A 14,607-nucleotide genomic window follows, 5' to 3' on the forward strand; every position below is an offset into this window, starting at 1 on the left:
CTCCCGCCTCCCAGGCCCTGGGAGGACTTACTCTGTGAGGCAGGGCAGCCTTCTCCACCAGGACTGCAGTGTGGGGGCGGTGCTCCCGGGACTCACGGCACATCACGCACAACAGTTTACCATCATCCTCACAGTAGTAATGCAGCTTCTCCTGGTGCCGCTCACACAACTTCATGTCCTGTGGCTCTCGGGCCAGCTCTCCTGGCTGCTTCCCATTGTCTACCTTCAGCCGTTCAATGTTCTCTACCAGGCTTGCAAGCTGCCACACTGGCCGGATGTTCTCCTTCTTAAAGGGCTTTTTGCAGAGCGGGCAGACTGGGCGGTTCCCCGATATGGGGCGAATATCACTCGTGCAGCTTCGGCAGAAGACGTGGCCACAGTCGATGGTCACCGGGTCCCGCAGGTAATCCAGGCAGATGGAGCAGGTTACCTCCTCTTCCAGACTCCTCAAGGGGGCTGACACTGCCATTGCACCCTTAGCTTGGGGGGGGTCTCTGTTCCCTGGTGGGGGTCCTTCTTCTTCAGAGACCAGACCTGAAATCAAGAGCAGACTCAGCAAAAGGAGGAAGAGTGTTACCCTTGTGGGAGTGTTCAAGCTAAGATCACAAGGGGAGCCGGGAAGGGAAGATCCTCTGTGGCTGTCCTGGGTTCTGCAGATATGGCCCCTTAGAGAAGCTCAGCTGAGGAAAGCTGTCCCTATTAACCTTTGCCCTCTTCTTGCCCCTTCGACAACCGAAAGCACACTTGAGTATGCTGAGTCTCAGTTTATCTATCCATAAAATGGGAGGAAGCCTACAGGGGTTTCTAAACAGGTTACACAAGAGAATTCTGTTAGAAAACACTAGGCATAGGCCTGGTTCATAGAAGGAGATCCAGGAGAGAACCCCGAGCCCTGGCCTCTCAACCACTGGATGAGATCTGAGCTGAAATTGAAAGCGGTATCAAGAATGCAGGTCCTGCCCCACCCTATGGTAGGTACACAATGCCCACACAGGGCAGGGAGGTAGCTCTGCTGTGGACACAAGGAAGTTAACCATGCAACACTTTGCAATGCTGGAACAGTAATACTGTCACTGACAGGCACCATGGGCATCCAAGAGCAGAGCTCAGTGGACTCTGCTAATGGTGAAAATGGTTGACAGTAAATACATGGACACAAAACTGCAGCCTGAATAGCCCGAGGGAAAAATTACAATGCTGATTCCTTAAAAGATCTCATGTGGAAAAACATAAAAGTGCTCGGCAGGTAGAGAACCAGGCTGCTGAGAATATGAACCAAAACACCCTTGGTTTAGACACGTGTGACTTTTTAAAAAGATGTAATGAGTAATTAAAAAAAAAAAAGTACATATACCAACCTGGAGTGAAACGGAACTGGCAAATGAGGAAGTAGCCAGTCCCCTGAATGTTGGGAGACGTGTTAAGGGCATCTGATCTGATCTCTTGGTTTGCTCTTAAGGGAAAGGCCTGGCCCAGTGTTCTCTCCATTTAACACATTGCTGAGTTTGAAAATACGAAGGGAAATGAAACTGTGGGGTGCCTATGGGCCAGAAGCTCTTTCTAACCATTTGCAGAATGGCCTGGACGTTGAAAGGCCAGGCCAGCTTTTCCTTGTTTTCTGTTTTTTGTGCTGGAGAGAAGCAAGCAGTTCTAAGGACAGAACTTACAATCCCCTAGGATAGAGCTTAGCTACTATTCCTCCTTCTCGTAAAATATGACGCCTTCACCCCTACACACCCACATTAAACCAGCTCACGCTGGGTCCAGCGGGTCTTTTGATTTAAGTTGAACAAAAACTACTTAGGTACACGTACAGTATATTATAGTTAACACCTCGGGGCTTACAGAAAGATGGCTGGCTAATACGTGGAACAGATACCAGGGCATAGCTCTGAAAGCACCTGGCTGGTATTGTTTAGAATCAGCAGCGAGCTCCTCGGGGATCAAAGGAGTGGGGAGAAAACATAAAAGTCTTCTGCAACTGCCAGTGCGACAGTACAAATGTCACCAACAGATGACGAAGCCATTAGGTGAAGAAGAGTGTGGAGCGGCCCCCACAACGTCAACTTCCTAATATGCCTCCATGAAGGAGAGATCCAGTGGTCACCTTAACTAAGCAACCAGGCCAGCCAATCTGGCACAGGCTTCCTGACTAGGAACCGTATGACTTAAGCGCGGTCACCTGACGCTGGAGAGATGGCCCAGAAGTTAAAGAGCATTTGCTGATCTCCCAGAGGACCCAGATTCGATATTCCTAGCACCCATACAGCAACCCACAACTGGCTATAACTCCAGTTTTAGGGGATGGGATACCTCTTCTGGCCTCTTCAGACATGTGGCAGACAGACGAACATGCAGGCATTTAGAACACTTCCCATCAAAGAAATAAAGTTAAAAAAACAAAAAACAAACAAACAAAAAACCCCCACGCAAATACCTATGAAGTTTATTTGCCAAAAATGTTTGACTTGATTGAACTTGATAAAAACTTTAGATTTAACTTCCAGTGTATGGAGAGCATAGGCAATTAAAAAAACACACTATATTACCACAGAGGAGGTATTCATAGCACCAAGTTAAACCACATAGTGAGGAAATAATCAGACGGATTCAGAATTTAGGGCACCCATAGTCACAGACCAATTGGTCTTTTAAAAACCCCAATGTAGGAATAATGTGATGGCCTAGGGGGTCAAGGCATCTGCTTCCAAGCCTGACAACTTGAGTTAGATCACTATAACTTAACTCACACGGTAGGAGAGAATCAATTCCTGCAAGTTTCAGGCATGTTCGAGTGCACACACGTGCACACACGTACACACTCGCACACACTCTCACTCACACACTCTACTCTCACACACTCTCTCACACACTCACACACACACACACATGCACACACACACAGAGGGGCAGGGAAAGCATGCACGCAAAAAGAAAAAAAATCACAGTAATAAGCAGGTGCAAAAAATAAAATCTATCCGGAGTCTGTCTTTAAAAGGTAGTTATAACCGCACTTCAGGGACTATCAAAAAAAAAATTTAAATGGAGACGATCGTAATGGCACGGTACTGAGAGCTTCAAAACTACATACAATCTACATTGAGATGGTTTTCACAGAACTGTACGAAAGAAGAAAATTTGGGAAAACAGAGGTTATGGCTTCCTGTTAACCACCCAAGTTGTCAAAACCAGAGTACTTAAAACCTTGCCTAACGCTCATACTGAAATAATGAGTGGGTTTAGAAAAACCAAAGCCAATGTTAACTGTACAGTGTCTTTTGTTTCTGGGTCACCATCCCGTGACAGTCCAACCTCCACTGCCTGGCTGCAAGGGCTCACCTTGAACATGTTATTTGTAAGACCAGAGGTATAAACTCAAAAACTTCAACAATTCAGGCTCAAAGTTCAGGTTCTAGAGTCCAATAACCAGGTGATTTCACACTCAGGACACTCTCCTGAGGAAACTGAGGATTGGTCCCGTTAACCATGATACTGAAGGACATAGGGCCGGGAAGCTGTCCAGGTGTCCAAACTTTGGTCCCAACCACCCCACTTTTCTCTCCCCAGCACGCTGTAAAATGGAGCCTGAGACCAGCTCCTCCGCTGGATAACCCCGATGAGCTCATCTACACAGACAGACAGCTTGTTAAACTAAGCAGAGGTGACAACAGGAAAGGGGTGTGCATTCTTCAGATTTGGTGGAAAGCACTCTAGCCTTTACTACTATGAGTGAACTGGAAACATTCCTGTTAGACAGCAGTTCTTGCTTTTCATGGATGGAGGAGCTCAAGCTTGCGGAATTAAAGAGGAAGAATGCTGGGGGACAGGGGTGAGGGATAGAGGGGAGACAAGGTGGGGCAAAGCAGACCGTACCACTTTCCCGTACCTGTTCTGTCAGGCCCTCCACAAAACTAGTGTTTTGTTTGACGAGGTGGAGCCAGGACTAAGCAGCTCAGGCTGGCCCTGAATATTCTATCCTCCTGCCTTTGCCTCCTGAGTACTGGCATCACAGGTGCGTACCTCTGCTGGATTCTAAAAATACTTTCCCCGTACCATGATCTATCATTTTATCATACAAACCTGACCCTGTTCTCTCTGATCATATCTACAAGTTTCTGAAAGATTACACTATTATCCTCCATAGCCCAGGCACAGCCATGAAGCCATCAGAAGTGAGCAGTCTGGGCCTTGTTTTTTATTGACACTCTAACAGAACGAGTCACCTGAAAGACGGAACCTTGACTGGAGAATTGCCTAAATGAGAGCTGTTAGTTGATGTAGGTGGGCGCTGCCCACCGTGGGCAGTGCTATCCCCTCGGCAGGCAGTCTAGGGCTGTGCAGCTGAGTGCAAGCCAGCAGGTGAGCTAGTAAATTGTGTTCCTTTAAATTCTTCCATTCCTGCACTGACTTCCCTCAGTGATGGGCTGTGACCAGCAAATGTTAAGCTGAAATAAGTTTCTTCCTCTTCAAGTTCTTTTTGGTTAGAATGCTTTATTGCAGCAGCAGAAAAGCAAATTAGAGAAGCTCACCACCACTCCCTTTACTCAGAGGAGTATTCTGAATGGACAGGAAGGAAATGACTTCGTATTATGTTGTGCCTGAAGTCACACACCCTGGGGCAGCAGATCTCAGGCCCTCAAATAAGCCAGAAACCAACTACAATTCCGCAGAAGCAGGGAGGCCTGCAGTATCCTGACACTCAGAATTGGGGATACGTTCTATCCTTTGCTGAGTCTCCCTTTATCCTCAAACCACCTCTCCCTTAGAAAGTTCCTAACCTACAACAAACTGGTTGGGGGTGGGGTGGCACTGTCATTTCTGGCAACACAGTGGATTCTGGGCATGATTCTTGGCTGTGAGAATCACTGTGGGCTGCAAACACACTGAAGTGGTGTCGTGAAGGTCCACACCTCTGAGGCAGACACCTGTGCGACTGCTCTCACCCCTGAGTATCCAAGCTCTGGACCCACACTTAACACTTGCAATTTTTGCTCTAAGTGCCAAATTCTTTCCCCACTCCTACGGCTTCTTCTGCCCTATATCTAGTTCCTTACTCCCTGCTTCCTTAAACTCCTACTAAAGCTGGATAGAGATCCCAGAAGACAATGGATCTCCAGGTATGGACTAGCACCCAGCAAATAGGTTTGCAGCCTGTCACTCAGGGCTCTTACAATTACCCCAGCACCTCCTCAAACGTGTCCCTGGGCCTCCCAACAGGAGCCCCTTCCTCCTGCCATCCCAGAATACTTAGTTTAAGGCTCCGTGTACTGTGAGCCTCACAAGGTGCCGATTAAGGCCTATTTATTTCTCAATCTAAAATTAGTAAATTCTTCCAGAAGTAAACTTCACCCAGCAATCGCTAACAAACCTGGAGAGAGTCTTTTAACAAAACTTCAGGCCAAAAAAAAAGCAAGTGATCTCGCTATATAAACTAGAGAAATGGCTACACTCACGCTCGCTACCAAAGGGGATATTCCACAATACTATAGCCCTAATTATGGCTATGGCTGAGTATGTCTGCCCTGGGAATCCTGGTGACTGTGGCCCCACAGCTTAAGCATTTTGGATTGTGTGTGTGGAGGCACACATCTGTAATCCCTGCCCTTGGGAGGCTCAGGCAAGAGGGCAGGCACACATTCAAGGTTAACCTGGGTTACATACCAAGACCCTGTCTCAAAACAGTAACAAAAAACAAGACTCCTTGCACTCCTGCTCTTCTCCTCTGGCCTTGTACTGTTTTCTCTGGTCCAGCTCAGCCAGGTAACAGATTCTGAATTTCATCCTCACAGTCCTGGGAAACCACTGAGGGTTTAAGCATGATTTATTGAGTGCCTACTGTGTTTCAGGTTAACTGAGGTTAAACGGGGAACAGAAGAACATTCCTTGACACTGAAAACTGACACATGTCTAGTGACTGCAGCAATGAGATTGAACACTTTTCTCCTCTGCTGGTACTACTGCTCCAGTCGCCAGTAACAGCGGTCTTCCTTTTTGTCCCTCAAACATACCCAGCCTGGTATAAAGTGCCAATGTGGTTACTGGTTAAAACTCCAGAAGTGGCTTTCTGGCACCCCAGGAATAAAGTCAAGACTCTTTTCCCTTCCCTTTCCTCCTGAGAGCCTCCAGCTATTAACCCAGTCCTAGTCCTACCTCCCAGCTCACTTCCTGCCACTCCCACCTTCAACTCTGCCTTGAACCAAACCCTGCTTAGTACCATCTCTTTGCACTATGACTCCTTTTCCTGCTGGAGTCCTCGGCTGAACACCACCCCCTCTGGCAACTGACCATAGGACGGCAGACTGTATGTCTCCATCGCCCAGTCATAGTATACAGGGTTCACTCCACATAAGTTCAGGAACTAGGTGAGAAGACGGTTGGGGGGGAATTTACTTATTATAATGGTGACCCCTCACTCCCTTTTCTTTAGCTTTACACCTAGGTATGCGTCCATTAACAATGTGGGCTAGCCCCCGACCCCCGCCCCTGGCACACCTTGATTTTTTCATTTTGAAGCATGGGACCACAGTGTGGAATTTTCCATTTTTTCCCCCTTTTCCAACTGGGCGGAGAGTTTCACTCGTGTGACCATGACTGTGCTTGCTTTGCTCTGCTGTTCTGTGACTTTAATTATTTACTGTTCCCACCTTTGATGGCCATCTGGGTTAAGTCTGGACATTATGGACGCTGCCCCCATGACCCTACATGTACACACACAAGGCACGTGGGCTCTTGATTTTGCTAGAATGAGCAGAGCTGTTTCCAAAGCAGCTGTGGTAATGTACTTCCACCAAGGAGCTCCACAGACTCACCGACACCCGGTTGCCACCCGCTTTACAAACGTAGCCAGGTCGGTGAGCAGAAAACAGAATGTCATCATGTGTGCACAACGCAAAAGGAGGCAAAGCGGACGGCAGGAGAGAGAACCAATCACAGAGTAAGGAATTCAAACACGGGGAAGATAACTGTGCTTTCTGATCCACTAGAAAATGTTTACCTGCTGGGGATCAGGAGCCTACACCCTTCATTCCTTTTTTTCCTGTGGTAACTTTCTCTTTGGTTCCTTTCGGGGGAGCCCATCCTTATGGTGGAGTTCTCCCTCAGTTGCAGGGTGAAGCAAAAGTATCAGTCTTAGGTATATCAATAAGTCATACCCTTTGGTTCAAGGAGAAACACAAGTCCATTGCAACCAGTCACAAGGAGACCCAGCTGGGAAAGGGGAGAAATTCCTGTGATACCTCAGGAACTTTCAAGAGGTGAAGTCATTGGTTTTATAGCTCCTAGAGCAATCATCCTGTTAATCTTTTGAGAAGTGAGCCAACCAGGGGAGATGAAGGGGGGAAAGCTTATTTTGTCAGCACTTTTTCAAATCCTGTGCCCAAAGCTAGCCCTACCCTTAAACCTGTCAGTTCTATGAGCCAATAAACCTTCTTTCTGCCCCACCTGCTTGGACTAGTCTGGAAGTTACTGGGCCGAAATACACAATTTACTAAAAAAAAAAAAAAAATCAGTCAACCAACTGAGACAGGTCTTGCAACCCAGGCAGACAGACAGAGGACAACCTCTAGACACAGTAGACCTTTAGCCTGCTCTGGGACATCACAACTCCTGTGGCTCCTAGTAGGGAACGCAAGCCTCATCTTCTACCATCCTCTGCAGTCAATCAAAGTCTGCACCCAAGAGGCCTAGTGTGAGCCACCTGGATGTTCACACAGCCTCGGCTGCTCTGCTGTTCAGCACGAGGCTAGATAGTCTCTTGACTCTCCTGAGCTTCTATATTGTTATAAAGAAATAAAGGTGTGGATTTCAGAGCTGTTCACAAGACCGGAAGTAAGGTTCAGCAGATGTGCCAGCATAGTTAATGTGCAGTATTAAGCCATTGCTATTAACTTGCTATGTAGTCAAGGCTAACTTAAGACTCCTATTCTTCTTTCTCTACCTCCTGAGTGAGGGGATTCCAACCAAACCCCAGCTAAACCAGTGTTTCTACAATCAAGGACGGTGACCTCCTCATGCTCAACGACAGGTTGTATTCCTATTCTGTGCGTACAGAAAGAGGAGGCAGAGTAAACCTACCCCATGCACATCTCAGCCCAGGCTACTGTACCTGGTACGTCTTGTGAGAGGGGAGAGCTGGAGTGGGGGTGGGGGTGGGGTATCACAAATGGAAGGTATGGTACAGTGGCATGCAACTTTGATCCCAGCACTGGGGAGTCCGGGGCAGAGGCAGGTGGATGTCTGAGTTCTAGGCCAGCTTGGTCTATACGTGAGTGTTGTAGGGATGGGGTGAGGCTCTGTCTCAAAAAATAAGTAAATACCCACGAGTGGAGTCAGAGAACTCAACATCCACCCATGAGAGAAGGAAGTTCTGACTATTCATATTGGGTGGCGGTGAATCGGCAAACTAATAGGGAGTTTCCATTTTTCGTCAACGGTGAGACGCCTAGGACACTCTACCTTAGCATCTCTGACACGTAGTCAGTGACATGTATCATTTAACTGGAAACATAGTCTTCCATGTAGAATATAAACCAAGGGTATACCAAGCAACTGAAGGGTCACATATTTGATGAGTGGTGTATTAGGATTCTCTAGAGTCACAGAACACGAACGAACACACACGAGCACGCGCGCACGCACACACGCACACACACGAGGATTTACTGGAATGACTTACAGGCCGCAGTTCAGATAGTCCAACCATGGCTAGCTGTGAAGGGAAAGCCCAAGAATCTAGAAGTTGCTCAGTCCTACAAGGCTGGATGTCCTCATATAAACTTCCAGTAGAAGGTATGGCCCACATTCAAGGTATGTTTTTCCACCTCAAGATCCAAATTAAAGGTCTGTGTCTTCCAGACTTAAAACCTAGATCAAAGTTACGTTGTCTTCCTATCTCAAAGGTACGCACTATGAGTAGATTAACCCTCTTCAAACCAGACAGGAAAACCTCTCACAGGTATGCCCTCCATTTCTGGGTGGTAGTTCATTCCAGACAGTCAAGGTTGCCAACCAAGAACAGGCACCACAGGTGGCCTTTCTCCTACAGAGCTCTGAAGGATTGCCTTTCTAATATGCGTCTCATTCTGTTTACTGTCTTGCTTCAAAACACACAAGGCAGGGCATTCAGCCCCAAATCCTGATCGATCTTACCTGGTACTCCAAAGTAAGAATGTAGGGAGAGAGGCCCTTCATGTGACATACCCCTCCCTTGTCCTTGTACACTCTGTTCTCTCAGACACAGCTCGGCCTTGAATGACTCCCCCACCCGCCCCCCACTTCTGCTCCTTCCCAGTTAGTTCTGTCTTTCTATGATAACATTCTCACACTGTTTTATAACTGATTTTCTTTTTCTGGTGTTGGTGGATGGGTATTCTCACCTACTCAGAATGGGAAAACTAGAGTCATACCTCAGTGATCTTTTTTTTTTAATCTCCAGCAGCAGGCCCAAATCACAGAACCGTGCCTATAAAACGCCACTCCTGGAGTCAGAGCCCCGCTGGCTTCTCTGTTCCCAATTTTCACGACACCCTCAGATCCCAGCTTCACAAACCAGCTTCAGCAGCAGGATCTGAGTGTTAGACGTTTTCTGCCACATGCACACGGACTCCCCCCACCCCCACTCAGGGAAGGTCAGTATTCTAATATCCCGTTTCCATCAATCTGGATGAACTCTATTTCATCCTAAACACCAGTCTTAAGCTAAGCTTTTGTTTGCTGTACACTACGTCTCCCTGTGTATTTTCCATTGTGATCCTGGGAGCATTAAGCCCCCCCCACCTCACCCCTTCAGAAGCCTTCAAAGGTTCTACCTGAGGTTGCAGAGTTCTGCAGTAACAGATCCAGGCTCAGTCCTGCTTGTTTTCCTCTTGTAGCAAGTAACAAGTCATCCACCACTTTTGTGCTTCAGTTTTCTTAGCTGCCCCCTACCCGTTCTTTTTGTCTTTATCCTGAGATAGGGTCTCACTATGAGTCTTTGTTGGGCCTGCCACTCACTATGTAGATCAGAGTGGCCTCAAACTCACAGAGATGCCTGTCTCTGCCTTTAAGTGCTGAGAATATAGGTAATCACTTCACTTAGCAAGACTGTTTCCTAACCTCCTCCCTCCTCCCTCTTTTCCTCCTCCTCTTCCTCTTCCTTCCTCTCCTCCTCTCCCTCTTCCTCCTCCTCCTCCTCCTCACGGCTTTAGATTTATTGTGTGTGCACAGGTGTCGTCTCTGTGTGTATGTATGTGCACCACATGTATGCAGTGCTTGCAGAGTTCAGAGGAGGGTGTTAGATATCACGGAACTGGAGTTAAAGATGGGGGATACTGAAAGCTGAACCTCGGTCCTCTGGAAGAGCAAGGAACCCTGTTAACCACGGACCCAACTCTACGGCTCCAGATTTCCTTTTCTCTTGACAAAGAAAATTGTTTGGCCAAGTTGTCTGAAGTTTGGAAGGTCGTGTATATACAAGTGTTTGGATGCCTAAAAGGCGTCATTAAGAGAGAGACATGGAGGCAATCAGCTTTCAATACTCAAAGCAACAAAGCGATTTCAGCAACAGAACAAAGCGCTATTGGACCGTTATCCGATCTTGTGAGTACCAATATTTGCAATCCCATACTGATGTACATTAAACAGATGAACACATTGAGGAAATGGACACATTCCCCACAGAGAATAATTTAAAATCCGTAACCCCCTAATTCCTTAGAGGAACAAAGTGACTTCCTTCTGAGCAATACTGTATGCAAAGGGGGGAAAAAAAACTGCAATGCAAAACTTGACACTGTAGAAAACCAACGGCCACTCAGCTGGGTGAGCAGGTCAGTACCTAAATCCTGACAACGTGAAATCCATGCTGAACATGGCAACCTAACTCTATCCTTTTAACACACAAACCCAATCTTAGAAGAGGGGCTCTCAGAGTATGAACCCCCAAAGAACACACAGAGGCTGGACCTAGGCCTCTCTGATATGGAGCAGATGTGCAGTTTGACCTTCATTCATGTGGGTCCTGAACGATTAGAGCTGGGGCTAACCCGAAAGCTGATGTCTGTCTGTGCAGTATGTTCTATCTGGGCTGCCTTGACTGGACTCAGTGGGAGAGGAAGCGCCTATTCTCTCAGAGACTTGAAGTGGTGGGGATTGGAGGGGATACGCAGAGGGATCCCCTACCTGCTCAGAGGAGAAGGGGATGGGGGAAGGATTGTGGGAGGGGGTAACAGGGAGGGGTCAGTGAACAGGATGTAAAGTAAGAAAAATAAAATTTAAAAGAAAAAAATATGAGTAAGACATACAATGAAGGGTATCGTCCAAACACACGTCCAGGTGCTGTGCCCCAAAGGTCCTAGTGCAAAGGGCTTGTTTCCTTGCCTTGGCTCTACTGGAGAGCAGTACAAACTTTCTGGGGGAACTCTTTAGGGTACCAAGATAGCATCCCAGAAGGAAGCTGTGGGGACGCTGATGTATCGCATCTCCCCTCTTCCTGGCTATGATGTGAGTAGTTCTGTTCCTCTGTGCACTGCTCTTTATGTGCTTGCTGCCTTGCCGTGGGCCCAGATCAACAGGTGCCAATGGATTGCGTGTTGCAACTTCTAAGCCTGTGAGCTAAAACGAGCCTTTCTCTTCCTGTGTTAGTTACCTGAGGTTTCCATTGTATAAGTATCTCCCCTGAAAACTCTGAAACCAAATCTAAAACCCAATGTAACCTGGATGAGACTATGGGGGGGGGGATATGAGAATTTGGGTGAAAAGGAAAAGGTGTGTGGACTTTGGCCAATAATAATGAGTAACCTGTTAACGAAAGGGGAAATCAGTTGGGAGTTACACAGAAGCTCTACACACCGTTCTCTCAATCTTTCTGTAATCTACAACTGTTGTAAAAAAAAAAAATTAAGTGTATTAAGGATCTCGGCTATGTATGTGGGCAGATGTCTGTAATCTCTGTAATCCAAGCACTCAAGAGGCAGGAGGCTAACCTGGGCTACCATGGTCAGTTTCAGACCATTTTGGATGCACGGAGACACCTTGTCCTCGTCAAATTTCAAATTTAAAAGTTGCAATTTTAAAGACATTAACGAAAGCTTGCTTTTAGAAAATGTGTATATTTTTGTTTGTTTTAACTTGGGAGGAATACTCTAGGCATCATGAATCCATCTCACTAACAAGGGGTTCAGGCATGCATGAACACATGTCATTCTTCCCTTCTTTCAAGCACGCACAAATGGTTGTGCTGTCAAAATCTGGAATGTACTGGGAATTTTTTAAGCATCTTCTACCATTCACTTCCCAAAGTTAAATTTATACACTTTTTCGTTTATTTTCTTTTTGGGGGGGGGGGGGGAGGGGGTCGAGACACGGTTTCTCTTTGTAGCCCCGGCTATCCTAGAATTCATTCAGTCTGTAAACCAGACTGGCCTCTGCTTCCCAAGCGCTGGGCGTAAAGGTGTGTGCCGACACCGCCAGGTTTATACACTTTTCTTTTCCTAAGCTAATTAGGCGATAAATCATTAGGGATAACGCACAGCTCCTGGTACAAGTAGTTAAGCCAGTTTACTCTGACGATAAATAAATTAAAAAAAAACATTTACATAAATATAAGACCTGCCTCTGGTCATGCACAGCTCCAAGCCACCAGGTGGAACGTCTTCCGGGTCCCTCTCACTTCTGGCTCTGGGGACTAGAAGAGACTTAAGTAAGTCTGGGTTGGACCTGAAGAGGAAGGAACACGGCGAGCTCAGGGCGAAAGGCCCAGAGGCGAGCCAGGGACGCGGCGCGCACGCGAGCTCGCTGTCCCGCGCGCCGGGGCCTGGTTAGCCCTGCCCAGGGCCCGCGGCCGCTTTCGCGGTCCCCACCCGGGTCGCGGGGCGGCTGCTCCTCCGCCTCTCACCAGTGCAGGCCGCACTCACCCGCGCCGCGCTCCGGGCCGGATCGCTCCTCTCCGTGGAGCTGTTCCGGGGGTAGGTCCTCAGCAAGCAGCCGGCACCACAGCCTCCCCGCCCAGCAGTCTCCCGGAGCTCCGTGCCCTCCGCCGAGATTTCTCTGGGACCAGCCCTGGGATTGGCTCTTGCCGAACTCCGTCCTCCAATGGCAACTTCAGGATGATTGACGTCACTGATCACTGGGCAAATCCCCAGGCTGCGGCCAAAGAGGTGAAGCGGCCGGGCCCGAGAAAAGGAAAGTGAAATCGGAAGCGGCCAGTGCGTCACGGTTGTCTTCCAGCTACTGAGGTCACGCGAGGCCTCTTGTGGGCTAGGGTGCAGGAGCCCCCCTAGCTTTCAAGACCTCATTTCTGACTCCCTGCGTTAGGGGTGAGCTGGGGTTTCTGCAAGGGCTGGGTTTTAGATGGGGTTTCTTCCTCAGGGCCTGCCTGTAACTAAGACCAGACCAGACATCAGTCTATCAAGTATTTCCAGGATCCATTGCAAGTATTACCATTTTCAAAGCTCCTAGTTAGAATGAGGCATTTTCAACCAAGTCAGGTGCTGTTCCCGCAGTACAGAACAAAGTACACACACACACACACACACACACACACACACACACACACACGCACGCCGCCACCACCACCACAGTGATAGTTCAGCGGGTAAAGGTGCTTGCCCCCAAACCAGATGACTGGCATTCGAATCCCATATCCCCACATGATGGAACGTCCATTCAGGTTGTCCTCTAAGTTCCACGCAATGTCGCACGCGCACTCTCCCCCTGCACTAAATAAATACATGTAAAAACACGTAAAGATCTTGGCGCTAGGGAAACTGAAGCATTAGAGTTCAATACCAGCCTGGGCTACGGAGGGGGGAATTTGTCGAAAACCGAGAAAAACTACAGAACCTGCAATATCCGGTTCTGAGGCCCTCTACAGGAGCTTTGACAGCCTCGGCAGACCCACAGCCAAGGACTCAACCACGCCCACTAGGCTGAAGGCCCAATTTGCACACTGCTTTCTGCTCTGCAGGAAATATCCGCGTTTCTCGCGGCTTCCAAAGAAGTAGTCTAAGCTGTACGTGAGCTAAATCCTAAGCCCTAACATTTCACCTCTCCCTTCTGCGGACAGGACGTTTGGAGAGTGCTTTGAGTTTCCTGTGAGCTGTTGGAGGGGGGTGGGGCGCAGTTCTGGATGTGTGTGCTCTGGACTCTGATCTCAGCACATCTAAAATCACTCGATACTTGATCTTTTAGTTGATATTGGGGGTGGGGACGTTGTTTTGTTTTGGTTTTTCGAGACAGAGTCTCACTTTGTAGCTCTGACTGTCCTGGAACTCGCTCTGTGGACCAGGCTGGCCACGTTCAGTATGGACTCTCCGCTCTGCCTGTGTTTCCTCTAAGTCTACAATAAAAATCTTCTCCATACTTTAGGAGTAGTCACGTCAAGGAATGCTGCAAAAAAATCGCACTACACCACAGACCTCATGGAAAAGATTTATTGGAAGTGGGGCGTGGAGCAAGGCAGGCTGTGAGGATGCGGGCTTGGTAATAGGGGGTTATGGAGCATGCGCATAATGAAAATACAGGACAGTGGCGAAGGTGGAAACAAGCCAGGTCCCGTTGGTCTTTAGTAATGATGAGGATTAAAGGGTGGGGGATGGAAGAGTACTTGGTTCTGGAATGTGGGTGGCTCTT

At 48.0% G+C, this 14,607-nt stretch overlaps 1 protein-coding gene and 1 non-coding gene across 13 annotated transcripts in view; one reads left to right on the plus strand and one right to left on the minus strand.

The window, feature by feature from the left end:
• Trim26 (tripartite motif-containing 26) overlaps nucleotides 1–12,994 on the minus strand; it is a 22,816-nt gene extending 9,822 nt beyond the window's left edge. For 3 of the 12 annotated variants that reach the window (XR_015644695.1, XM_087597283.1, XM_087597281.1), the window contains exons 1-3: nucleotides 12,891–12,994; nucleotides 12,590–12,693; nucleotides 32–534 (exon numbers count right to left, since the gene is read on the minus strand). Coding sequence is in view for 10 of the 12 variants with exons in the window: in XM_087597283.1 (XP_087453409.1) it covers nucleotides 32–534; nucleotides 12,590–12,599 (513 nt within the window). In the remaining 2 variants the exon portion in view is untranslated. 12 annotated transcript variants of the gene reach the window in all.
• Nucleotides 8,001–8,134, plus strand: LOC120099074 (small nucleolar RNA SNORA51). Its single transcript, XR_015646052.1, has one exon. It is a non-coding gene; the product is annotated as a small nucleolar RNA SNORA51 (small nucleolar RNA).
• Nucleotides 12,995–14,607: the final 1,613 nt, after the last annotated feature.

This window comes from Rattus norvegicus, chromosome 20, assembly GCF_021556685.1.
Source record: "Rattus norvegicus strain SHRSP/BbbUtx chromosome 20, alternate assembly SHRSP_T2T, whole genome shotgun sequence".
Lineage (NCBI taxonomy): Eukaryota > Metazoa > Chordata > Mammalia > Rodentia > Muridae > Rattus > Rattus norvegicus.